Source organism: Kogia breviceps, chromosome 16 (assembly GCF_026419965.1).
Source record: "Kogia breviceps isolate mKogBre1 chromosome 16, mKogBre1 haplotype 1, whole genome shotgun sequence".
Classification (NCBI taxonomy): Eukaryota; Metazoa; Chordata; class Mammalia; order Artiodactyla; family Physeteridae; genus Kogia; species Kogia breviceps.
This window is the reverse complement of record NC_081325.1, coordinates 15,254,999-15,280,335: the sequence shown is the minus strand read 5'-3', so window position 1 is coordinate 15,280,335 and position 25,337 is coordinate 15,254,999. Positions and strand designations below refer to the sequence as shown.

The 25,337-nt window shown below is 42.7% G+C and overlaps 1 protein-coding gene across 1 annotated transcript in view; it reads left to right on the top strand.

Moving 5' to 3' along the window:
- The first annotated feature begins 5,525 nt into the window (after positions 1-5,525).
- Positions 5,526-25,337, top strand: part of LHFPL6 (LHFPL tetraspan subfamily member 6) — an 80,910-nt gene continuing 61,098 nt past the window's right edge. The window contains exons 1-2 of the mRNA XM_067016222.1: positions 5,526-5,910; positions 7,340-7,918. Of these exons, the coding sequence (XP_066872323.1) occupies positions 7,534-7,918 (385 nt within the window). The 5' untranslated portion in view covers positions 5,526-5,910; positions 7,340-7,533. The remainder of the gene's footprint in view (positions 5,911-7,339; positions 7,919-25,337) is intronic.

Here is a 25,337-nt window from a genome sequence, read left to right as displayed (position 1 = left end):
TACTGGAAGGATGTGAAGGCAGCTCAAAGAACTGAAGGGAAGGCTGAAGGTCCAGCTGGGAACCAGCAGCAACTCAGGATCTCAGTAAGTGGAACCACTTGTTGGTTTTTAGGGCACTGCTGCTAATTCTTTTTTCTGCCTTTGCTCAACATTCAAAGTCCTAAAGCGAGTAAACTTTGAGCACATGCCCATTCATTGGTCAGGACACCATGTTTTATGGTTCCAACCTGCTACCAAACCAAAATTGGGTGCGCTCGGCCAAAGCACAGCAAAGCCAATCTACCAACACCAGTTTGTAGTGAAGAAAAGTGCAGCATTTACTGCAAAGTGCCAAGTGTGGGGCAAAGCAAGGGAAACGTGCAGCTCATGCTCAAAAGACCAGAGCTCCCCAGTAGCTTTCACGGAAGGGTGGCTTTTTTTTTTTTTTCAGTACGCAGGCCTCTCACTGTTGTGGCCTCTCCCGTTGCGAGGCACGGGCTCCGGACGCGCAGGCGCAGCGGCCATGGGTCACGGGCCCAGCCGCTCCGCGGCACGTGGGATCTTCCCGGACCAGGGCACGAACCCGCGTCCCCTGCATCGGCAGGCTGACTCTCAACCACTGCGCCACCAGGGAAGCCCGTCAGGGAAGGGTTTTTAAAGACTGAGGGAGAGAGTCCCGGATGCATGATCAGCTTGTGCAGAATTCTCTGATTGGTTGATGGTAAGGTAGCAGGGAGATGTGTCAGGAATCTCTGTCATCAACCTTCTGGTTCCAACCAGTTTGGGGTCTACGTGCTGGTGGTCAGCATGCAGTTAACTTCTTCCGTCTGGTTGGGGAAACAGAAATAAAACAACTCAAGCATATGACTCAGGATTTTATCTATAGCCACTGAGGAAGAATGAAAGGTTCTTGATTTTGTTTTATGGGTGAACTAGTATGACATTGTCTTGTTTGACTGTTTTCCTTTGTTTCTGCATTTTTTTCACTTCTCTCATTAAATTTGCTCTTTGGAACTCTGGAAAGGCCTAAGAGGCTAAAGCTTTTTACAAACAAGAGGCAGGGGACATGAGGATGTCTGTGCCTGGGAAGGCCCTACAGGGTCCTGCTTGTTTTCAAACCCAACAGCACACAGTACTGGAGAGGTAATTCTGGTCAACATAAGAATTGGGGCTTCCCTGGTGGCGCAGTGGTTGAGAGTCCGCCTGCCGGTGCAGGAGACACGGGTTCGTGCCCTGGTCCGGGAGGATCCCACATGCCGCGGAGCGGCTGGGCCCGTGAGCCATGGCCGCTGGGCCTGTGCGTCCGGAGCCTGTGCTCCGCAGCGGGAGAGGCCACAACAGTGAGAGGCCCGCGTACCGCAAAAAAAAAAAAAAAAAAAAAAAAAAAACTTTTCTCTTATAAAAAGCAAGTTTTCTGTTTGGAATTTACAAACACATCCAGTTAGGATGGTGGCTCTTTAATTACTATGTGGTGGGCACATGTTCATCTAATGTTGCAAACATGATATATGTGTCTATAGCTACGTGGAAGTTAATTACCATGATCAAGAATCAAAAAAGCATCCTACTAATTTTGGATCAATAGCATCCTTTTTTCATACTAAGGAAAATCAGTCTTAGTTCAGTCCCAGGTCCTTAAAATATACTCAGTAAATCATGATTGATGATGACAATATTGATATCAGTGTTATCATGCCTTTAGATACAAATCTCATTTGGGAAATTTTATGTCATTCCTGGCAACCTAAAACAAATTTATGCTGGTCAGAAATTGGAAAATTATCGAACACAGACAGTTATGAGCAATTCTCTCACAATTACAGACTTATGGCTCAGTTATCAATATTTGAATTACACGTGTGTAGCTCAATGGTTGTTAAACCATTTCTCTACAAACTACAAATTAATATTAATGAGAAAGTCAATGGCATTCGGCAGCAGCCTTCTGTCACTATACTAGAGTAATCATTGATTTTTATTTTAAATACTAATGCAATGCAATTTTTGTCAGCTTAAAGCAGTAATCTCACAGAAACAGCAAGACCTAAGTCAGGTGAGACTCTATTACAGGAGGTTTGAAAGCAAAGCTGTCAACAGTGACTGGTTAGTAAAATTGGAATTGCTCTCCAGCAATTGGCATATGATTATGAACAATTCTCTCCTAATAAATAGCTGACCCCTGGGGTTATTTGGTTTGCAGTTTGGGGCCAATCTGTTTCAAGAGCTGCCTAGTGTCAGAGATGGAATGGTTCATTCTGAACAAGAAATTCAATCGTGAGACCAAGGAACGGAGCCACCAAAACCAGCTGGCACTTTGTACCAGAGGAGAGAAGAGCAGAGAGAAAAGCTTGAGAAGGTGTGACAATAGGTGAACAGCAACCTTTGCGATGAACCAACATATCGGTGTGAGAGGCCTGATAAAATATGGATGTGTGTTATTGAGCCAGCCCTATTCTTTACGTCTGAAGGAGCAAAAACAGTGTGCTCTAATAATCTCAGAGTAAACAGATTTTTCTTAAGGGGAGGTTCTGTTATCAAAACATGATTCCAAAGCCTAATTAGCAGAAACCACACCGAATCTCTCTTTGGGACCTCAGACCAGAAAACATACCAGATGAATAATGATATAAAAAGAGAAGTCTGGGGCTTCCCTGGTGGCACAGTGGTTAAGAATCGTCTGCCGATGCAGGGGACACGAGATCGAGCCCTGGTCTAGGAAGATCCCACATGCCGTGCAGCAACTAAACCCGTGCACCACAACTACTGAGCCTGCAAGCCACAACTACTGAAGCCCGCGCAGCTAGAGCCTGAGCTCCGCAACAAGAGAAGCCACCGCAGTGAGAAGCCCACGCATCGCAACGAAGAGTAGCCCCCCCTCACCGCATCCAGAGAAAGCCCGCACAGCAATGAAGACCCAACGCAGCTAAATATAAATAAATAAAATAAGTGAATTTATTTAAAAAAATTTTTAAATAAAAAACAGAAATGCTCTCTTGCACAATGCCAGGCTATCCCTTGAAGTCTTATTTCTAAAGCTTATTTTCTATTTTTTAGGTTAAAGGATAGGCACTGTTATTAATTTTGTTACTAACACTAAAAAGTTATAAATCACCTGCCTCTGATAGGAAATTGACATCAAAATAAAAATTACTGGTGAGGTATATGTCTACATACTTTGCCATGCTTGACACAAATTTAGAACGATGGATTTTTAAACTGAAGATTCCTTTTAAAGTCACTGATGTTCCTCATTCCCATGTAGCTTTATAAAGCAATGTAAAATTTTTGTAAGCTCTTTTTCTTAAAGAAAAAAATGAAAATGCCATAACATGCCACTGCATTTGTTTTAATTCCACATGTTAATTAACCTTGTTTTCGGAAGCAATAGATGTCAATTTACAGGGTGATTTACTTAAAAAATAGAAAGCAAATTTAATTATTTGTTGAAATTATGGTATCCTGCAACAGATAAGGGATAATTTAAATTAAGTATAACACAAGAACATCTAGTTAACTTACAGGCAATGACATTAATGATTTAATAATGAGATTTTTTTTCCCCACCAGAGATAGGAGATTAAAATGCAGATATTGGACAGAAAATCAGTGCATGTTATTGAGCCTAATATTTCCATTTGCTTCCAATTGGTGTAAACAGTACACCCTGGTAAAGCCTTATGTTTAATTCAGAGAAGGTACTATTTGCCCAAATAATCGAATTGTGATGCAAAGTAAAACTAGTCACACTTTTTTTACCTTTAAAATGCTGTATTTATAATAACTATGTATGTTTGTGTATTTTGAAGGGCCATACACCATATGGAGCTTGGATTATTACATAGGTGAAAGTGCTACATTAAATGTATTTGGGGAACAAGATAGAGTAGAAATAGTAAACAAAATTAATAAGTTTGAGATTATTAATATGAACATATTTTATACATTTGTATATAAATTTTCATTTTATATACATGAATGATTAAATATACAAATTATTCATTTATAAATGGTAATATAAGTAGGGGGAAAGATACCAGATTTTTCAAGAAGTAGGAGAGATCATGTGTGGGAGGGGGGATGCATAAAAAAAGGCTTCAATAAAAACAGACAACAGTATATGTACTTATTTGTGTAAAATTACAGAAGTGTGGGTAGAAAAATAGACTAAACGTTCTAACTATAGCTATTGACTTACACAAAGTCCATGACAAATTGTCAAATAAAAATATTAGAGTTTAAAGTCTATAAAGTGTATTACATAATGGATAAAAGCAAAAAAAGAGAAAGCAGAGGTATTTGTATATACATGATTATATTTACTTGTTTAATTAGGAGACAATGTAACAGGAGGCATACTGGTCTATTAAAAATGGATACCCCAGGGCTTCCCTGGTGGCGCAGTGGTTGAGAGTCCGCCTGACGATGCCGGGGACGCGGGTTCGTGCCCCGGTCCGGGAGGATCCCACATGCAGCGGAGCGGCTGGGCCCGTGAGTCATGGCCGCTGAGCCTGCGCGTCCGGAGCCTGCGCTCCGCAGCGGGAGAGGCCACGGCAGTGAGAGGCCCGCGTACCACAAAAAAAAAAAAAAAGCACAAACTGTACTGAGGAAGTAGCTACTTCACAAACTGCTATTCCCAGATGGCAGGATTCTTAAAATACCGTCTTCAGCAGAGACCCACAGTCTACTGAATGTAGATCTAAACTTCCAGAGAGGTTAGCGCTAATGACAAGCAAAAAAGAAAAAAAAAAAAATAGACCTTAAGTCCAGAGGGGAAATCAGAATCCATGTTTCTCAGTAAAGAAATTCAACGGCGGTATTGATTGCAAGATTGATTGGCGGAGGGATGGAAGAGAAAGTGGGGGGGAGAGAGGAGAGGGAGAGAGCGAGAGAGGGAGACAGAGAGAGAAAGAAGAGAGAGCGGGACAGACAGGGAGAAATGCTTTGAGAGAGGTTCCCGAAGAGGATGTTTCTTGGGGGAGGATCGCTGTCATCTCCCCCGGCTTTCTCCCTGGCTTGGCTGGAAAGGCGGCTGTCTGACGGAATCCCTGAGCCTCGGGCTCTCCGCTCTCGAGAGCCTCTCATTCCCACGCCCACACTGGCCTTGTTCACCCCTTTCCAAAGTGACCACGTGCCAAGAGCCCCTGAAAGCTCAAAAGGGTCACTGCGCCCAGTCTCTAAGGCGATCCTTTCCATCTCCGTCTCCTAAAGGCGGTCGGAAACCGGAGCTTAAACCCCAAATACCAGACCCCCGAAAAGCGAACAGGGAGCGTGTTTCATCTTCCAGGCCCCTGGAGAGCACCCGAGAGGACAAGCAACTTTCGCCCCTACTTCTCGGTCTCTCTGTCTCCGCCACTCTCGCGTTGGAAGGAGTCGCGGGGCCAGGAGGGCGGGAGAGGGCTCGGGGCTGGAGGAGCCCAGACAGCCGCCCGGGGGATGGGAGGAGACCCCGGCGCTCGGCGGCCGCGCCCCCCGCCCCGCCCCGCGTGCCGGGAGGGTCCCCGCCTCGCAGCGCCGCGCCCTCACCGCGTCCGCTCCGGGTCCCGGCGGGCGCGAGGGGAGGGGACAGGAGAGAGAGGAGGGCCGGGCGCCGGGGTGGGAGGAGGCGCTGCGTGCCTCGCCTGCCAAAGGCAGATCCGCCCCTCCGCCCGCGAGCCACGGCGCCCCGCGCGCGGCCACCTCGCTCCGCCCGAGCCGCCGTCGGAGAGCCGCAGGGAGCGGGGCTGCACGGGCGGCGGCGCCGCGCGTCCTCCCGGAGCCCTCCGCCTGCTGCCGGCCCCTGCTTTCCCTCCCGCGTCGGGCCCGGGGACTCCGCGGCTGTTAGGGACTGCGGCGAAGAGGGAAGGACGGTCTTGGCGTGCCGTGGATGCTCCGCCCTGGAGAGACAGCAAGTTGTGAGTGCGGGAGAGAAGGTGGCCGCCGCCCGCCAGCCATGTGAGTCCCGCGCGCGGCTGCCCCGGGGCGCGGGCTCCGCTGCTTTCTCTCCGGACGACGGAGTTGGGCTGCTCCCGGGGTCCGGACTTCCCGAGCTGGGCTGCCGGCCGGCTGTCCCTGCCCGCCGCGTCCGCTGCCGGCGTCTGCCTCCGGGGGGTGCTGCCTGCCCATCCTCATCCGCTCCCTCCGCGCGGGGCCGGCTGGAAAACGCCCCTCTCCCGCTTTGGGGGTTGAGGCATCCTTGTGTGTCTTTGAGGTGGGGTGGGGTGGGGTGGGGGAGGCCTTTGCCGGGGGCTGGCTAAACCCGGGGCGCCTTGCCCCAGCGCGAGGTGAGGGCGGTCTCCACCCCACCTCCCCGTGCCACGCGTCTTCCCCAGCCTCAGGGCCCAGCAGACCAACTTCAGCCGCTAATGCTCATGCTGACCGCGGGTGACAAGATTAAAAAAAAAAAAAAAGTAGCCGGAGCTCCCCTGGAGTGACACACTGAGGTGGAAATGGGGTGGTGTGTGGGAAGGAAAGGGCAGGGGCGAGGGTTGGGAAAGGAGGGGAGTGGGTGACATGAAGCTGGAGTTAAAAGAGTCCTGGGGATGGAACTGGGGTGCGTGGCTCTGGGCTTCTGCATTCTCTCTGAAAAGTGTGGCAAGTGGTTCTGGAACTCTTTTTGAGAGGGAGGGAGGTATGGAAGTGAATGCACGTGGAATCACTAGAATGACTGGGGTTCGATGCAGAGTCCTGGCAGGTATGGATTCTTTTTCAGATTAGACACTGACACTCATTCAGCAGCAGAGGTGGTTCCAATAATTTAATTGGAGGCCGTGAATCAAATTGCAGGTATGAAAATAAGTCGTACACAGGCTTTCTTTCGTTGACACTAGAAGGTAGTTGAGATTGAAGGCATTCACAAACGCTACTGAATGAGGACTGGGGATGCCTGGGCAGTCTATAATTGTGACAGTGATCCTCATTATTTTGTTCGGGCTCGTGCAGAGTGTTAATGGACCTAAAGGGACACAGAGAAGTTGCGACAAGTTATGAGCATGAACTTGCAAGCCAACTGAACAAACCACAGTGTGGTTCATTTTATTATAACATTCGGAATTATGTTTACTGCCGGTAAATATGCTACATTACTTTTCATGTGAGCATATGAAATGAATTCACTGGCTTGGCAAGTAGAAGTCATGCATTTCTTTAAGTGCATGAGTTAATTTGGGGACATTTATAGGAGATAAAGACATGAAAAAGGTTTGAGCCAGTCTGACAACATTTGAATTACGGAGACGTTTATAGGGAGAAGGAATTCTTCTCACTTTTGAAGTATGGAGGCATCTTTGACTGTTTCTTAATTGAAAGTTGTAGACCAACTGAATCGGTGTTAATCGCGTCTCTAGAAACATTTAACTTTTAATATTTCTTATGGTTTTCCCAGGGACCATCTTCCTTACTGCACAGGATGGTAAGTTGATGCCCAGTAAGACTGAAGATCCGTTCTGTTCATAGACACCCCCCCATCACAGAACTGTGGATTACCTGTGGGTCCCCGGTGGATTCACACCTTCACTCCCTCCTGCAGACCCGGAACGGTTACTTTGGGTCTTAACTCTGTGCCCTGCCTGGTGAAAGATGGCATCCAGTCTGACTTGCACCGGGGTCATCTGGGCTTTGCTCTCGTTTCTTTGTGCTGCCACCTCCTGCGTGGGGTTCTTCATGCCTTACTGGCTCTGGGGATCTCAGCTGGGCAAGCCCGTGTCCTTCGGCACTTTCCGGAGGTGCTCGTATCCCGTGCACGATGAAAGTCGGCAGATGATGGTGATGGTGGAGGAGTGTGGCCGCTACGCCTCCTTCCAGGGCATCCCCAGCGCAGAATGGAGGATTTCTACCATCGTGACAGGCCTGGGCTGTGGCCTCCTCCTCCTGGTGGCGCTCACCGGCCTCATGGGGTGCTGTGTGTCGGAGCTCATCTCCCGGACAGTGGGAAGAGTGGCTGGAGGAATTCAGTTTCTGGGGGGTAAGTGACTTCGCTGAACTTACATTGTTTACTGGAACCCCAAAGCAATGTTGAAAGTTGTGTTCCAGTTATCTACTGAGATTATGGTAATTGACCCTTGGAACGCTCAGGGGACATAGAGGCTCTGGGGACAGATTGCCAAAGTCAAAGATGCTTTACAGCTTCAAGAGCTCTTAATTTCTGTACATCCTTAAACGTGTACATCCTTGGCCTGCTCAGTACCACGCCTGTGAGGCAGTAGTGTCTAGGTTGTTTATAATGTAGTCCAGGAGACGGTTTGGATTTTATAGCTGCTGGCTCTTTGTGATCAACAACAATTACAGTATCTGTGTCTTTCTGGAATCCTCAGGTCTTAAGAGATGAAAACTTCATAGAAAATTAGAAAAGGTTTTTGATTCAACATTGTCATCATAAGCCTTTAATCCTTTTTGGTGCATGTAAAATTGAGCCCTGCCCCATCTTAAACTATATTTCTAAAGTGATTACTGTTTTAAATGAAAGATCAGTTTTACATTAACAACTATGAATTTAACTATGGCACAAAGATAGGCTTAATTACCTTGTTAGGGCTGAACTTCTCCCGGTGCTTTTGCTGTGAAGGAGAAAAAAAAAAAAAAAGTATTTAGCAAGTGATGTGTGTTTGTTTCAAAGGGACTGGCCAATCTCACTAACGCTAGAAAAGGTTTGATTTTTACTTGGGTTGCCTCCAACAAGTATTGCTTCAATATCTCTGGTCATATGGTTTTAATTATACTCCGTGTATTTTCTGCTGTGCCTTTCACCTCCATTTTTCAACCTGACGGGCTGAACTTGTGTGATTTATAATCTGCCTTGGTGAAATAGGACAACCTCTGTAGATAGTACAGAGTTCAAGAAAACAGGAAGCCAGGAAAATGTATAAAATGTATTGGTAACTTCATTACAAAGTAAAAATCTGTTGCTCTTTTGTTGGGTGTTTTCTCATGGTCTTCCCTGAAAAATACAGGAGAAGAAAAAACATTAAAAATGGAGAGAGTTCTGGAGTAGAGTCTATATTGGAGAAACCCCAACAGATGATTTCAGATGATTTAATATAAAACCTTCAAGTAACGTTTTGAGTCAGAAAATTCTTGTGCTGAAAATTCAAGTGGCTGAAACTTTTGCGTTTCTGAGTCAGAGATACGTTGTTTGCAGTTCTTGATTTCCTTACCAGATGTAACTTTGTTCTCATCTGTTTTTTCCCACTGGTTTTGCATCCCACTCTGCCCTAGGAGGCAAGCGGGGGCAGACTTACTATCCTTCCTCTACTGCTTCAGTGTTCAGCGTTCAACACAAGTCTTGCGTGTGATGTGTGGATTCCTACAGAAATAGACAGTACAGTAAAGCTATTAGGCAGTATACTGAGGTTTTTGTAGAGAGTGGAAATACAAACCCAGAGTTAAAAACTTGTTGATACCACAGATTTGAAGAATAGGACTAATGCCAGGAATATTTTACAGGTTTTTTTTTCTTTAAGAATAAACTTGATTTGCTGTTTGTGTTTGACTTGGCTCAGGAAAAATGCTGGGGCGGTTTCTTTTTCTCCTCTTCTGGTAAATATTCCTTTTCCTTTTCTTCTTCATTTTAGGGCAGGGACTACTGTTATTTCTGGCAGAACGGGAAAGTGCTTACAAAGAGAAATCAGTGTTTATTGATTACCTTTAAACATATAATGAAGGAAGGCAACAGGAAGTAAATCTGAGACTGGTGAGATTTATAGATTTGAGGGAATTATAAAGAGCTAAATGTTCTACTTTACATAAAACTCAAGGGGAAAGGCCATTGGGGAAGTTATGTATACTTTTTAAAGGACTGTTTTTTCCTTAGTATATGCTTTTCATGAACTCTGGTTTGGTAAGAGTTCCTGACATTGAGCTGAGGATATAGGTTATTATTAGCATTTCTCAAATCCTGGCAGAAAATAATTCTGAATGTAAAACCTAAGAGGGCTTTTCTGATTTTAACCTTTTGAGGACCCGAGTAAGTAAATACATCCCTTTACCCAAGATAGTAGTCATTTTAGAATTCAAAAATAACTTGAATTACAGAAAAGGTTTTGAAAAATCTGCCATTAAACACTACCATTTAGTGATAGACCAGTTGACCAAAAAAATGCTTCAGAAAGAATTACTCCTGTTGTTCATTTCATAATTGTTTGAGTTTTTATTCATAGAAAAAAAGTGATAGGGCTTCCCTGGTGGTGCAGTGGTTGAGAGTCCGCCTGCCGATGCAGGGGACGCGGGTTCGTGCCCCGGTCCGGGAAGATCCCACATTCCGCGGAGCGGCTGGGCCCGTGAGCCATGGCCGCTGAGCCTGTGCCTCCGGAGCCTGTGTTCTGCAACAGGAGAGGCCACAGCAGTGAGAGGCCCGCGTACCGCAAAAAAATACCAAAACAAAACAAAACGTGGTAAATAATTTTATTTTATGAAAGTTTTCATAAAATGGGTGGGTTTCGTAAAGACTGCAAAATACCAAACCACTGGGTTCTATGAATTCCATCAATGGCCATGCTTCCAAAATACAGTCAAAGTGCAGGGCACTCTGCTATAAGGCGGATTCTTCTACTAAAAATGATTCACCCAGAAAGGTTATGTTTAGCTAAAGTTAGGATTGCTCCAGAACAACAGGAAACAGGATGATGGCAAAGTACAGAGGCATCCTGCTTAAACATGCCTGCTGTGTCTGGAGTTTGCACATATGGTGTAACATCAGGCAGTGAAACCCCTGCAGTACTTTGGAACTAATTAAAGGACAAAGTGTCAACCTTCATTTTGAATTGTCTTGCTATGGTTGGTTAGAGGTTAAAATGTCACCTGTAAACGGGTGGAACAGCACAAAGTGGGACTGTTGTCCATGGACATTTACTACCTATAAAAGAAATACTTCAAGGAACCAATGACTTCTGCCTTTCTTGTGGTAACTTGAGCATAAACTTTAATTGCCACCATCTCCATCTTATATTTTAAGTCATGTCTTGGGCATAATTTTTAAAAACCAGCCTGGGTTGAGTTTTACCCTCAGTTGAATTTTTAAAAGGCATGTAGAAAGCCTTTGAGAAATATCACATGTGATAAACATGTTAACATGCAGAGAGCATGATAATGGTGTTATGAAAAAATAGAGGTTGTAATGTTGTTTTTGTTTGTGGAACACAAAATCATGTGCTTTCCAATACTGTTGGAGTCATTAAGTACTTTAACAGAATTTTTGAAACTTCATACCAAACTTTTGACGTACGTGTTAGTAAAATATCTTATTGACGTGGTCTGTAAGTGAAGCATGTAAGGACACTGTAAAGACACAGTAAGGCTATCTTAAGTTCTTTTCACTGGTGCTGGCAATTGTCAGGGTCTGAGTTTGTAGATTTCATCTTTGGAAACTGCTGGTGCTCTAACGTGGGGAGTATGGAAAAGAGTCCCAAATTGGTATTATTCCACATTTTTGGATTTGATGTGAGTCACATATATGTATAAAATGAGTGTAGACTACTAATCAGTAGCAAACAACTACCTTCCCAGTGTAGCCACTGCTCTGTCCTGAGAAGCCAGGGGAGACCATCTCCTTGACTAATTGATGGTTAAGTGCTGCTCAAGACGGTAATGATGACAAAGTGTTTCTTAGAGCATCCCTGTCTCTGTGCTGAAAGCATCATTGCCTCTGCAGAGTCCTCTCGCTGTAGGGCTCCACCTGGGCTGTCTTTCATCCCTTTGGATGAGGGCCTGTGACTTCTCCTCCCCTTGCTCCACTTTGAACCTGACCTGACATATGGCGTGTCCCACTGTGTTTTCCTTCATATCCAGGCTCTGTCAAGTGACAGCTGAGGAATAAGATAAATAAGTGTTGGCGTATTAATGGGCATGGTGGCTTTTTAGTGACAGTGTCTTAACTGAAAGAAGTTGCTCTAACTTTAAGAAATGGAGGCATTTCTTGGGCCAGTTGGGGGGAGCAGGCAGAGCTCTTTTTGTTCCTCTTTAAATTGTGCCTCATAGATCACAAACTACTCTTGTTTCCTTCAGCTCCCTCTAACCTTACAATAGAAAGTCCAGGCAAGCGGCCTTGAGTTCTGAGCCAGTGGTTCTCAAACTTGAGCGTACATCGGAGTCACCCTTAGGACTTTTTATTTTTATTTTTTTTTGTGGTACGTGGGCCTCTCACTGTTGTGGCCTCTCCCGTTGCGGAGCACAGGCTCCGGACGCGCAGGCTCAGCGGCCATGGCTCACGGGCGCATTCGCTCCGCGGCACGCGGGATCCTCCCGGACCGGGGCACGAATCCGTGTCCCCTGCATCGGCAGGTGGACTCTCAACCACCGCGCCACCAGGGAAGCCCCAAAACTGATTCTTTTAAACTGATTCCTAAGTTAGATGTATCATCTTCCAATGCAAAAAAAAAGAAAAAAAAAAAAAGATGTAGCAAAGCATAGGCATTTTTATTGCAAGAGAACTTCAAAATAAGATTACAATTTTCCCTTATAGCTTCACGTGTTTGGGGATTCTCAGAAGGCCTGCGGTGTGCTCAGGGAGGGCACACACAAAATCAGTGCACGTTAACTCTGTATGCCTAGAAGGGTCAGATTTGTGGTTTGAGAGGATTTGGACCCTAATTTGTTCACGTAATAGTCTGTGGCTAATTAACTGAATTGGTTAGACGTCAGCCCCCAAGAGCTTAAGGTCAGAGGTTTCCTTTCCCTGTGGACGGGTTTCCTCTTCTCTGTTTCACGGTCATTGATTACACTTCCGATCCCTAGTCAGGTGACTTGCAAGGTTATGCTATTGATTACGGAGGACTGCATGAATGAATGAATGAATCAAGGCCAAGTCATTACCAAAGCAAAATTATTGCATGGAGTTGGCAGGTCAGAATGGTGTATGAGTTATGATAGCGAAGTTTGCTGTTGAATACGACCTGGATGAAAATCCTGGCTTTGCGACTTTACTAAAGGACTTTGGGCAAGATGTTTCTTTTCTCTTCGTTTCTTTATCTACAAAATGAGGATGAGATCAGCTTCACAGGATTATCAAGATGCCACCTGTTACACACGGGATGGGGTACGATCATCGTTTACACTGGCCCTGCTCCCCTGCGGTACACCCTCTCCCATACTCCATGTCCCAGTGTCTCTTTTCACGTCTCCACGCTCTGCTGCTGAAGATGGCACCTGTTCAGCCTCCATGCCCCACCTTAGTTCATGTCACTTGCTGTCTGGAGCCATAGACCAGGAGAGCTTGCCTGGGAGGGCCGTTTGTTCAGTGATTTCATTTATTTAATATCGCCTTTAAACTAAATCATTCTGAGCGATGGGAGTTATATAGCACAGAGACGATGCGAGTCTCACAGAAATGTACACAAAGATAAATAGGCCTATTCTTTTGGAGGAAATCACATTGACGGGCTCAGCGTTGTATCTGAGTCTCCATATTTCTTCCACTTTATCAGGGCCTTCCAGTGGGTTCTAGTCCAAAAGTCATTTTCGAGTTTGTGGTCCTGAGTAACTATCTGCTCGTTTCCTCATTTGCAAATTTGCTCATCTCCTAGGAGAGGGTTGGAAATAATAGGGACCATAAAGAGGACTCGGCTTAGAAATTATAAGTAAGATCAATAAAACAGCGATGGAATGATGCTTTTTAATTCTCCTTCCAAGATTATTAGCTCTTTTTCTGTGTGGAGAGAAGAATGCAAATGTGATGCTAATTATGAAGACCCATCTGTTATACTTAAAGTACCATAGAGTAAAGCCTAAATCTAAAGCTGTTCTGCAGTCCTTTGCCATCTTTGCAGACCCATTTTGGAGAAGCGGTTTCCATCCCAAATGAGCTTTGATGTCCTCTAAGGTAGCGGGTCTTCTCGAAGCGCTCTGAGCTGCCTTTTGAAGGGCCAGGTTGTTCTAATTGCACCACTTTTTGTTTGTTTTATTCTGCAGCAAGTAAGTGGGTTGTACCAAATGTATACTTAACGTGGACAATTGAATAACTCTTTGGAAAGGGTTGCCAAGTAAATTGTAAAGAGCAAGTACTGGGAAACTACCGACCCCTGAGTACTTAAATTATGTGTCTCTTTTAATACCCCACCTGGGAGGGATTCCGAAGAATACTTTAACAAAAATTTGTTGAAATCTGCTCTGCACTAGGACCGGGCACTTTCCTGTTAATTTTGGTAGCTGGATCATGAATCTGATCTCTCTTGTCTTACGTTTTTTAATTTGTGAAATTGGAAAAGTTATTTTCAACAGGTTTTTTACAAAGCCCTGAGTTAAAGAACATCTCTAATGAATCTCAGAATAATTATGCTGAGTGAAAGAAGCCAAAGAGTACATACTGCCTGTTTCCGTTTATATAAAAACTCTAGAGAATGCAAACTTACCTGTAATGACTGGAAGCCAATCAGTGGCTGTCTGTGGAAGAAGAGATGCTGGCAGGGGAAAGAGAAAGAGGTTAAAGAGGGGCACGAGGAAACTCTGGGGAGTTCATTATCTTGATTGTGGCCATGGGTATATACATGCCTAATTTTATCAGATTGAACATTTTAAGTATGTGGAATTTATTGTATGTCATTTATACTTAATAAATCTATCTAAAACAATTTAAGGGTACAAAATAAGTAACTTTAGTAGTCAAAAAATGCTAAGATACTTTGCCCTATTACTGTATAGAGGTCTGGGAAGTATTCTAAAAACGTACAGTGCCCTCTCTCTAAGTTTCATATTAATTTATTGCAGACAGAAATGAGATACAGCCACAGTGATTCCAGACCTCTGAAATTATACATTTCATACAGGACATTTTCATCATTTTGAAAAATTGCAATAACATTCTTTTAACTTTGTAAAAATCCCCATAATTTTAAATTGGATTTCATCTCACTGCCTATATATGCCTGGCGCATAATCAAGTTAATTTCTCTGGAGGTCCACTTTGCAATTTCCCTTACTCATGTGCCCTTGTACTTCACAGTCACACGATATGGATGTTTCCTACATAGTCCCCATTATTATTATCAGTGCGATGAGGCAATGAGGCTGAGCTCATGGGGCAATTGTTGACAGCTTTAGTTGGAAGTCTCTCCATAACTGTGGATACTTGGTGCTTCTCATTTTGACAACTTTCATTTATATACACTTTCTCAAACTTTATTCCTCCAAATTGTGAGACTGAGACTCTAAGATGGAAATGCAGTTTTTTTCTAATTTTCATTGAATTTCCAAACCTAAGGTAAAATCATTTTTAAAAGCTCTTTGATTTTATTATCTAATTTAACATAATTTTCAGTTATATTTTCATTTTAATTCATGAGCCCCTTTAGGAGCAGCCGTGGTTTCATATAACTATTTTGCATATACTCTTTATTTTTATTTATTTATTTGCAGTACGCAGGCCTCTCACTGTTGTGGCCTCTCCCGTTGCAGAGCACAGGCTCCGGACGCGCGGGCCCAGCGGCCATGGCTCACGGGCCCAGCCGCTCCGCGGCATGTGGAATCCTCCCGGACCGGGGCACGAACCCGCGTCCCCTGCATCGACAGGCAGACTCTCAACCACTGCGCCACCAGGGAAGCCCCTGCATATTCTCTTTAAAGTGTGTGTGTGTGTGTGTGTGTGTGTGTGTGTGTGTGTGTGTGTGTGTTTATACTGGTTTACAGGAATTCAACATAAAGGAGATTTCACTTACTTCCCTCCCATTGCCTTTGCTATAGCTCATGCAGTGCCATCCTTGGATTATTACCATAATTTCCCAACTGGTTTTACCTGGTCCAGTTTCTCCCACTTCTAATCCAGTTCTAGCCAGAGTGAGCATTCTGAAATATAATCATGCCACAATACTGAACAGATGCCTTCTACAACTCCTCATTGCTTTGGAAGAAGAATGCAGACAATCAGCGTGACTTACAGAAGGTCCAGTGTGCCCTGCCCCCGCTTTATCTCATCTCTCTCTAGTCTCTTTCTCACACTTGACTCATTCTCCATTGAAATTCTTCGAGGTCTTTTTCACAGATACTCTTTCCTGTGCCTGGAATCACTCTTTCCCACCTCCTAATTTTTATTTATCTTTCATGTGTCAGCTTATACATTACTTTTCCCTAGAAGCCTTCCTTTTCCCAGCCTGAGTTTGATGCTTCTTCTCTGTGTATCTGGAAGCACGCTGCATTTCTCCTATCAGAACCTTTATTAGAGCTTTAGAATTCTCTGTTAACTATGTGTTTTTCCCACTATACCATAAGCTATATGAAGCTAGGAACTATCTGTCTTGATCACCATTTTATCCTCCTGACCTGCCTAGCATAGTATCTGGTATATGATAGGAGCTGAGTGACAAATGAGTTATTATTATTATTTTTTTGGCTGCGTTGGGTCTTCGTTGCTGCACACGGGCCTTCCCCAGTTGCGGCAAGCGGGGGCCACTCCTCGCTGCCATGCGCGGGCTTCTCACTTTGGTGGCCTCCCCTGTTGCGAGTGCGGGCTCCAGGCGCATGGGCTTCAGCAGTCGCGGCACACGGGCGCAGCAGTTGTGGCCCGCGGGCTCTAGAGCGCAGGCTCAGCGGCCATGGCTCACGGGCCCAGCCGCTCCGCGGCATGTGGGATCCTCCCGGACCAGGGCTCGAACCCGTGTCCCCTGCATTGGCAGGCGGACTCCCAACCACTGCGCCACCAGGGAAGTCCCCAAATGAGTTATCTTGATATACAAAATAAACTAAATGGATTTGTAATCATTTTAGAGCAAAAAGTGAGGACTTTTTTTTTTTCTGTTTTAAAGGTACCTGAGCCAAAAAAAGAGGGCTACACATAAATAAAAGCCAACTTAATTAGCTTGATGTGTTTATTTTTTGACATAAGTATTATTCTACTTAAGCCTTTTAAAGTTAAGCCAACCTAATTTCACTTATAATGAGTTACCTAGATTAGTCAAATTCACAGAGACAGAAAGCAGAATACTGGTTACCAGGGGTGAGGCGGCTGGGGGAATGGGGAGTTCGCTTTTAATGGGGACAGAGTTTCAGTTTGGGATGAAGAAAACGTCCTAGAGATGAATAGTGGTGATGATTGTATAATAAAGTAGAAGTCCTTAATGCTCTACAGTCCGTATAACTTTGACTATTTCATTGCACTGTGTGTTCGAAAAGTCTATCAAACACAAATATTGTGTTTCAAATAATCTTCAAATATTCCTGAGGCAAGACTTAACTAAAGTCATTTGGCGTATTGAAGCACTGATATTCCAACCAGGTACATGCGTGTGTAATGTCTGAGATGCTCTAGGTACTGTAAGAGACCTGTGGAGAATTATACACGCAGAGCATCCTTTTACTGATTCTTGATTCCAGTAAAGGCCACGCAAAAGAGGCTCCTGACCTAAAATAAATTGCTGAGGGAAGGGACCTGGAATGAGAGCTTTGGGATTAAACGCTTATTTTTGTAGGGAGCTTGTGGCTGTCACCCACTGTATTTTCTTAAAATGAGATACAGCAGCAGCATTTTTTTTAAAAAAAATTAATGCTACCTAACGTTAAAACAGACCTTGTAGTCTGCTGCTTTTTGTGTAGATCATGAGAGCAGGATAACTTCTTTCATAACTTGTCTTGGTACCTGCCCAGAAGTTACGGACCCATGATCATCTCTGACACAATCTGCTAACTGGAACAGGAAACAAGGCTATCTCCTGAAGATTTCAGCGAAAATAAATAATAAATAACAGAACACCCAAACCGACTGTCTATGCTTCCTTCTTTCTTTCTGTTACTGTGCTCGCCAAGATTTAAGACAGCCAGTCGGCCTGATTGTCCTCTATGAACGTACTGCTCAGGTTGCTTTTGTGGGTGTGTATTTTGCCAGGGAAGGGAACAGACTTCAGATCTGTTATATAAGTGGCCTTGTTCATGTCACCAACCTTCAAATTACAGCATTCTGAAGCCACCTTTGAATGCTTCTTCATCCTCCCTGCTCCAAGGTCCTTTGATTAGACTGCTTTGCCTAAGTAGAAACAGATGACAGCTGTGAGTTTCCAAGATGGCCCCATTAATTTCTCCACTGTTTCTCAGTGACAATGAACTTGGAACCTTGAACTTGTCAGTCCATTAACAAGGGATGTTGCCAAGTAAATGTTCATTTGGAAATGGTGGCAATAATTGGTATGAAACATCTGATTTCATACCTTGTAAAACAAAAATTGGAATAGTGGACTGTCATTCCGCAAATGAAATCATCTAAATGACACTGAGAATGGTTTTTTAATTCTTTCAGTATGTAGGATAAGTCATAAAGCTGGAGTCTATTTCATCACAGTATGTGTGTGATTAGTATGTTATGAACTTAAGGCTTAGAGGTTTATGAATTCAACATTTAGTAAAATCAATAAAGAGTAATTTTAAATTATTAGTGATATTTTGCAAAATATTTGAAAAACATCTTTGTAATTGAACTTCAGACCAATAAGCAAATATGATATCCAAGCATCACTTTGGTGCATTTTGAAGTTTTACTTTCAGTCTTTTGGCTTTTCTCCATGATTGATAGCCTGTGGTCGGGGACATGATAGGAAAGTAGATGGGCATCCCCTTCTGTAATTTCAGTTTTCTTTGTGATCTGATAGACAAATATTAGATATTGCTACCTCCAGGAATAAGAATGTCCTCCTGGCAAAACAGAAATGATAAAGCACAACTCCTTTTCAATTCTGTTTCCAAACTATTTCTTAGTTTTGAGAATTTAAAGATAAGGCATTGCTGTTTATAAGGACAGCACTGTAGGAAAGGAGGTAAATTCTTTCCAGGACAGGTAAAGTCAGACCTATGGGACAGAAACAGACTGTAGAATTCATAGTCATTTTTATCTTGCCTACAGTTATTATTTGCAGCCACGCACCAGGAAGATCCTCTTTTTCCACCTCTCACCAGATTTATTTCCCTTTTTTTAACTGATATATAGTTGATTTCCAATGCTGTGTTAGTTTCAGGTGTACAGCAAAGTGGTTCAGTTATAACACACACACGCACACACACACACACTCTTTTTCAGATTCTTTTCCCTTGTAGATTATTGCAAGTTATTGATTATAGTTCCTTGAGCTATACAGTAGGTCCTGTAGGTATCTCTTACAATGAAAGTGAAAATACAATTTTTTCAAGACTTTCAAATAGGCTTTTGAACGTTTTCTAACTTTTGACAAGACCTCTTTTCCTGCCTTGGTGAAAGTCCTAAGGCGTTTTCTTCCCTCCCCAAATATCACAGAGCTCACCTCTCTTGATTTTCACAAGCCAGTTCTTTGAGGGGTCTTGGGTTATATACTTAAGTATAAAAGGAATCCTGTAACTTCAACATGTTCAGAAAATTGGTGAAGTGGGTCCCAGTTTCTGGATGTGAACATTCTCTGTGCTTCCTTTAGAACAGTTCTGTTAAATGGCAAAGTCTTGTTTTCCCCTCATAATACTAACAACATTAATTGCTACCTATAGAAATAAGACACAAAGGGTGAATGGTGCATTAATCAAACCCACCTAATGGGGTTCAAGTTGAGGTACAGATCACACTTTGATAGGCTGAGGCACACCCTGTGTGTAACCCAGACCATAATCTTCAGATACTCCAAAATCTTTGGGAAATAATCCCTGTTTCTGAGGGTATGGTTTGCATTAGTTTCAGAAGGGAGATGCCAGAGACAGTGGATATAGGCTCCAGAGAGCCTAATTTGAAGGAGGCTTGCCTGATACTATCAAGGCCAGGGGCAGCGGAGCAGGTGCAAACGCAGCTGGTGATCCAGACCTTCTAGAGACACACAGGCTATTAAGCTGTGTGTTTTCTCGATAAAACCTCTTTGTGCCTTTGGTCACTTTACTGAAAAGCATTACTCCTCCATTTTGACTTCTGTGAAAGAAATATTAACAGTTCCTAACAGTTAGAAAAAGTACTTGGGTTTTAAAAATATCTTTAGAAAATGTTTTTGTTAATTCTCATCTGTATTGGCAAGCTTCAAACTGGGGAAAGACCCTCAAGAAACAAAGAAAAATCATTTCTGAATTCCTTGTCGGCAGGGGAATGTATTGTATTTTAAAATTTGGGTCTGGTATGTGCAGCACTCGTAATGATTAAAAATTTCAATAAAAATTAGGATTTAGAAGGAATTATGAACTTAACTTTGCCCAGATGATTAAGAATATAACAGCTTTAGTAGAAGTTAAAACATTTTAATTAATTTGAGAATACTAACTCAACTCATTTCACAACAGTGAATGTGGAATTTATTGGTTGTAAAGTTTTTTACTTAGAATTTTTAAATGAATTTTGTGAAATAAGAACTATAATTTTTTTTTCAGAGAAGAGGGTGGGAATACCAAATTGATTTTGAAACCATTTCATCCAAAGCTGCCTGAAAATGCGCCTCTTTCTTTGTTCAACAGTATAAAAGACTTTGACCTCAGACCACTGTGATCCCACCAGTGACATCAGTGTAAACTCACTGAAGAGAGGAGGTGAAATTATGCTTGTACTTTACGAGAAGCAAGACGTCCCAGAGTAGAGACACAACCTCTTATTCTGTATCATTTATTCCACATTTAAAAGTGTTTGTTCTCTTTTGTAAGGAAGATTGAGGTCCGTACATAAGGGAGTGCAGAGTCTCCTGCGTTTTGTGGGACTATTTTAATAAACTAAGTAAGTGGGTGGATTTGCAGCCTAACGTTTAAAATGTACACCTGTCGGCAAACTTAATCCATCCCCTAACTATTACTTAAAAAAGAAAAAAAGTGCAGGGGGTAGAGTAGCACTGCTGCAACATTTCAGAAACAGCGAATCTGGAATCCTTGTTTTGGTCATTGGGCAACATCATTAAATATTGGAATCCATTTTCCACCTTTACTCTCCCAGGCAACTTAGGATGAATATGACTGTTTATTTGCCGTAAAGTCCTCAGGGCTGGTTGGCCACAGTGGATATTTTATGTTAATGCCAGAGATTACTGAGGGTATGAAATAGGAAAGGCAAAGCTCTTTAATTACCCAAAGATAAGGCACTATTGTGAGATTTCTGTGACTGAATCAGATATTTTATTCGGATAACTGAAGAAAATGCACAGCTGCTATTTGGAGCTTTAAGGCATTCTGCCTTAATGAGAGTTTTGAGACGTCGCTCATTTAAAACATGCAGTAGGCATCAGTGACTGCACACATTCAAAGTGGTATTAGCTCCTACGTTTTTAATATTCGGCCATGTCCATTATAAGGAGGTCGCTGGATAAAATGTAATATGTACATACATTTATTAAAAATAAGGGCATAATACAAAAATAAGACATGGCCAGTTCTACTGCATCCTTAAAAAAATTAAAAAGCTTTAATCTTTTCCTTAAAAATTTTATTTTAGGAATCAGAGCATATTTCTAGCCAATCAATTATTTAGTTTTGAATCTACTACACTCCATGTGGATAAATAAGAACACCTAAATTAATTTGTTCTTTAAGTTCACTGACTGTTTAAATATCCCTGCAGCAATTTTTTCCAAATGTCATAAAAATACATTAGCAGCTAATTCAGCTTTTGCCCCTACATTATCCAAAAGAAAAAAAAAATTATAGACAAAGCTGGCCATATGTCGAAAAGGACTTTTTAGGAAAAAAAAAAAAAAAAAAAGAAAGAAAATGACTTGTTTATTTCATTCATTTGTTCACTCATTCATGTATTTATTTTGCCATGACAGGGTAGAAGTGGGCTAGTGGGGTGGGAAGAGTAGTTGTGGGTTTGGTTTGGTTTGGTTTTAACTTGAGCTTAGTTTGGAAGCTGTTGTATAATGTCACTGGCCTTCTTTTGAAGTAGATCTGCCTGTGGATTGGGTGCCTCCAGGACACAAGAATAAATCCTTTTTCTCTCCCCGCATTAATGCTCTAAATCTTCCAACAATACTGACTCAATGACTCCAAATCCCATGCCTTTTTCTTCCTTTCTTCTGCTTTCTAAACATGTTTGTGTTATGAATCATACTCAGACACAGGGTCCGTTTGACGGCTGGGCTGGGTTCCCTGTCGCCTCCACACTGAATTGGAATGCAGCCCTCAGAGTCGCCCCTGCCCTGGCCCAGGAGCCAACCCGCCCCCCCACCCGGGGGGGGTGTGGAGGGGCTGGACGAGAGTTCATTGATGTGCTGAATATCACAAAGACTTAATTCTGAGCTGAAAGGTTAAAAAGAAAGGAAGGGGGAGGGGAAAAGAGGAATAAAGATGGGGTCTGGAGAGAACGGTTCATTCAGCTCACGAACTTTTGCAGAATGACTAACAAGGAAGAATTTTACTGAAGGAAACTTCGTCATTGAGAGATGACTCCTTCCCGCCTTCTCTTGGCCCTTTCGAGGGGGGGGAGGAAAGTTAGAGATGCTGTGGCTTAAATGATAGAGGGGCACAGAGAGATGTATCTTAAAAACGCAAAACCAAAACTCCCATTTTGGCTTCTAGTTCATGCTTTTAGGAATAGAGGCCTCCCATGGATTCCCCCATGCAACCCTTGCCTCATTTAATATTACACAGCGGCCAGGACCTAATTTAGCCTTGTCGATCCGCGTACAAGTCAGAGTCGAGGGTTTGCCGCAGATTCTGCACCACGGCTGCCAACAGACACTGCCTTTGGGAGAAAGGCTGAGTAGTCGTCTTTAGGGTAAAGCCCAGTCTCATTCTCATGAGGGTATGAAGAAGCCAGGGTGATTTCACCGGAGAGAAAAGACACTGATAAGAAGTATAATAAAAGCAACTTTGCCTGTTCTACCTTTGTTTCTTCCTGGAGTTGAGAGGAGTCTCCATACATCCTTGGGCTTTTCTAAATTTGTAATAACCTAAGTATTTAGGCAAGGACAGAAGAAATCTGCAAATGACAGTTTAAAACAAAAGTGTTTTCACCTTTATGAAAAAAACCTTATGTGATTATACAAAATGTATTCATCATTTCAATGCCCGCACGTGACAAATGTTTATATCTCTATTATAGGCGACAAGATAAAAATAGGTGCTGGGACGGAACAGAACTGAGGTTTTAACAACTTGAGGAAGAAAATTTGATTTGCATGCCATTTACAAATGATTTCTAACACTCCTGACACCGGAGTTATAAAAGTTTAAAAAACTGCACAGTGGCTTTACGACTTCCCTGTATTTGACTTAACGTTCACACAAACTGTAAAAGAGAGAACGCTGGCACTTTTCTCTTTTTTCTTGTAACTAAATAATGCATCACACATTAAATAGATGAATCTGATTTTACTGTTCTTCAGTTTCAAACTTTTGACTTTATCGCCCAAGTATTAAGAGGTTGTAGGGAAAAGAAGCTCAAGGTGGGAGGACAGACAAAACCTTTTATTCTCCATCTTTTTGTCCTTTAAATTGTTCAGTCATAGGTATCATTATGTAGCACCCCAGTTGGACAGTATTGATGACTGCTGCTTTCAGCTGAGATGTAGAATAAGTGAACCGGCCAATGAATGAAACTAACACAATAGCCTTTAATGTCTTCTCCCCCTTTTTTTCATTTTAACATTTTAAGGTTTATTCATTCATTCAGCAGATAGATGCTGAGCATCTATAATGTGCCGAGCATTGGCCTAGACCCTTGGGATACATCAGTGAACAAAACAGATAAAGATAACAGCCCCTTGGGGTTTAGACTCCAGGGCAGATTCTTTGTGGGAGTCATAGAACCTGATTCTAATTGTTCAGATTTTTCCCTGAGATTTTTTTCAATATTCATAATCCTAGCAAAGACTTTAGCTCATATTAATTTTTTTTTTTTTTACCATTCCCACTGTGGTTTATGTTTACTCAGTGCTCTGCTTTTGGATATTACCCGGCGAACCTTCATAATCTCATCCATTGGACATTTCTTCAACCTCCGACATCCATTTCTTTCCCAGTAAACACTTCCCATGGGCAGAGAAATAGAGAGGTGATATCTGAAAAGTCTTTCTAGTCCTTATTCTGTAAATACCTAAGTATCAAATATCCACTCAAGCTAGGTAAGTATTGTTTTCTTTTCTCTCCTCTTTCCTTAGTGTATTTACTAAAGGTCAAGGAGATGAATCGACTGCCAATGGGAAACGCTTGAGAAGAGTCAAATTCAGCCCTTAGACTATAGAGCTTGGCTGCTTATTTTATTTATTCTCCCATTCACTTATAAGTTCATTTATTCTTCACCCAGTAGACTTTGGGTCATTGCAAACTACGTACCAGACCCTGACCAGTTGCTGTGGAGAGCAAGGATAAACCAGACAGCCATTGCCCCTGGAATTCAGTTCAGTGGGGAACCAGGATGCTTCTTCCAAGCACAATTCAGGACTTAAATGTTTCTTCAGCTGGTTTCTGTATTTTTTCAGTATTTTTATGGCAAGTTGTCCCTGTCATCAGAGGACTCCACCAGGAATATATTGATTACAGATTTGAGTTATCTGACACGTGTGTGCACAAACTGAGTGCACACACATACACGCATACACACACATACACGCATACACACACATACGGCAGGATGTATTTTTCCTCAACTTTGCGGAACTACTTCTCCTTCTACTGTCTGGCACGGCAATACAGTCATATACAAGCCTTCCAGAAATCCGACCGGATTCATGCCCAACTGAATTATTTCATTCTACACTCTATGTCAGTTCCTAGGAATTAACAGTAGACCATTTCATGTTGGTCTTTGATCCTACCAGCTCAGTCATGGTATTTTTCCAGATGTTTTCCGTCTCGGGTTGCTATTACAAAAAAGTACAGGCCAAGTTAAACCAGGCCAAGTTGGCCTGTCCCAGGTGCTTTTCACCAAATGACCTGATACATGTGCTTGCTACCTATGGGTTAGGAAGAAGGAGAAGCCCAGACTTTAAAATCTTAGTGATCCCTTGAATTATAAGTGTTTTAAGAAGAATATCATGCCCAGTGTAAAGACAAAGACATTGATTTGGCCTGGTTCTTGGAACTTATCTATGTTTTGAAATGTTAACCTGATTTCTTTCACTTTAATTTACCCTAAACTGTCTAACACTCCCAAGGGTCTAAATGCCAATAGGCATGGAAAATGCCCTGAACTGCCAAGGGATTGTGCTAGTTAGGTGTTTAGGTAGACGTAAGACTAATAATTGGCATTATTATGCCCTTTGTTAACGTTTACTATGCAAAAGTTTAGTAACAGGTTTTAACACAAACGGCAAAAAATGAGTCCACAGCAAACAGGACTTGAAGCATTGTATGTGAAATTTACTTCACTGTATTAGAAGAAGAACAAGGGAAAAAAGTGTCCCAAGAGAGATTCCCTTGAGGCTCATAAAACCAAGAGCAGGGGACCTTGTCCTACCTGTATTCCAGCCAAAATCGGCCATGAAGACATTTTTAGATGTCCTGAAGCACAGGCCCTAAAGCTCAGTATGAAAGTATAAAAGCAATTTCTTGGA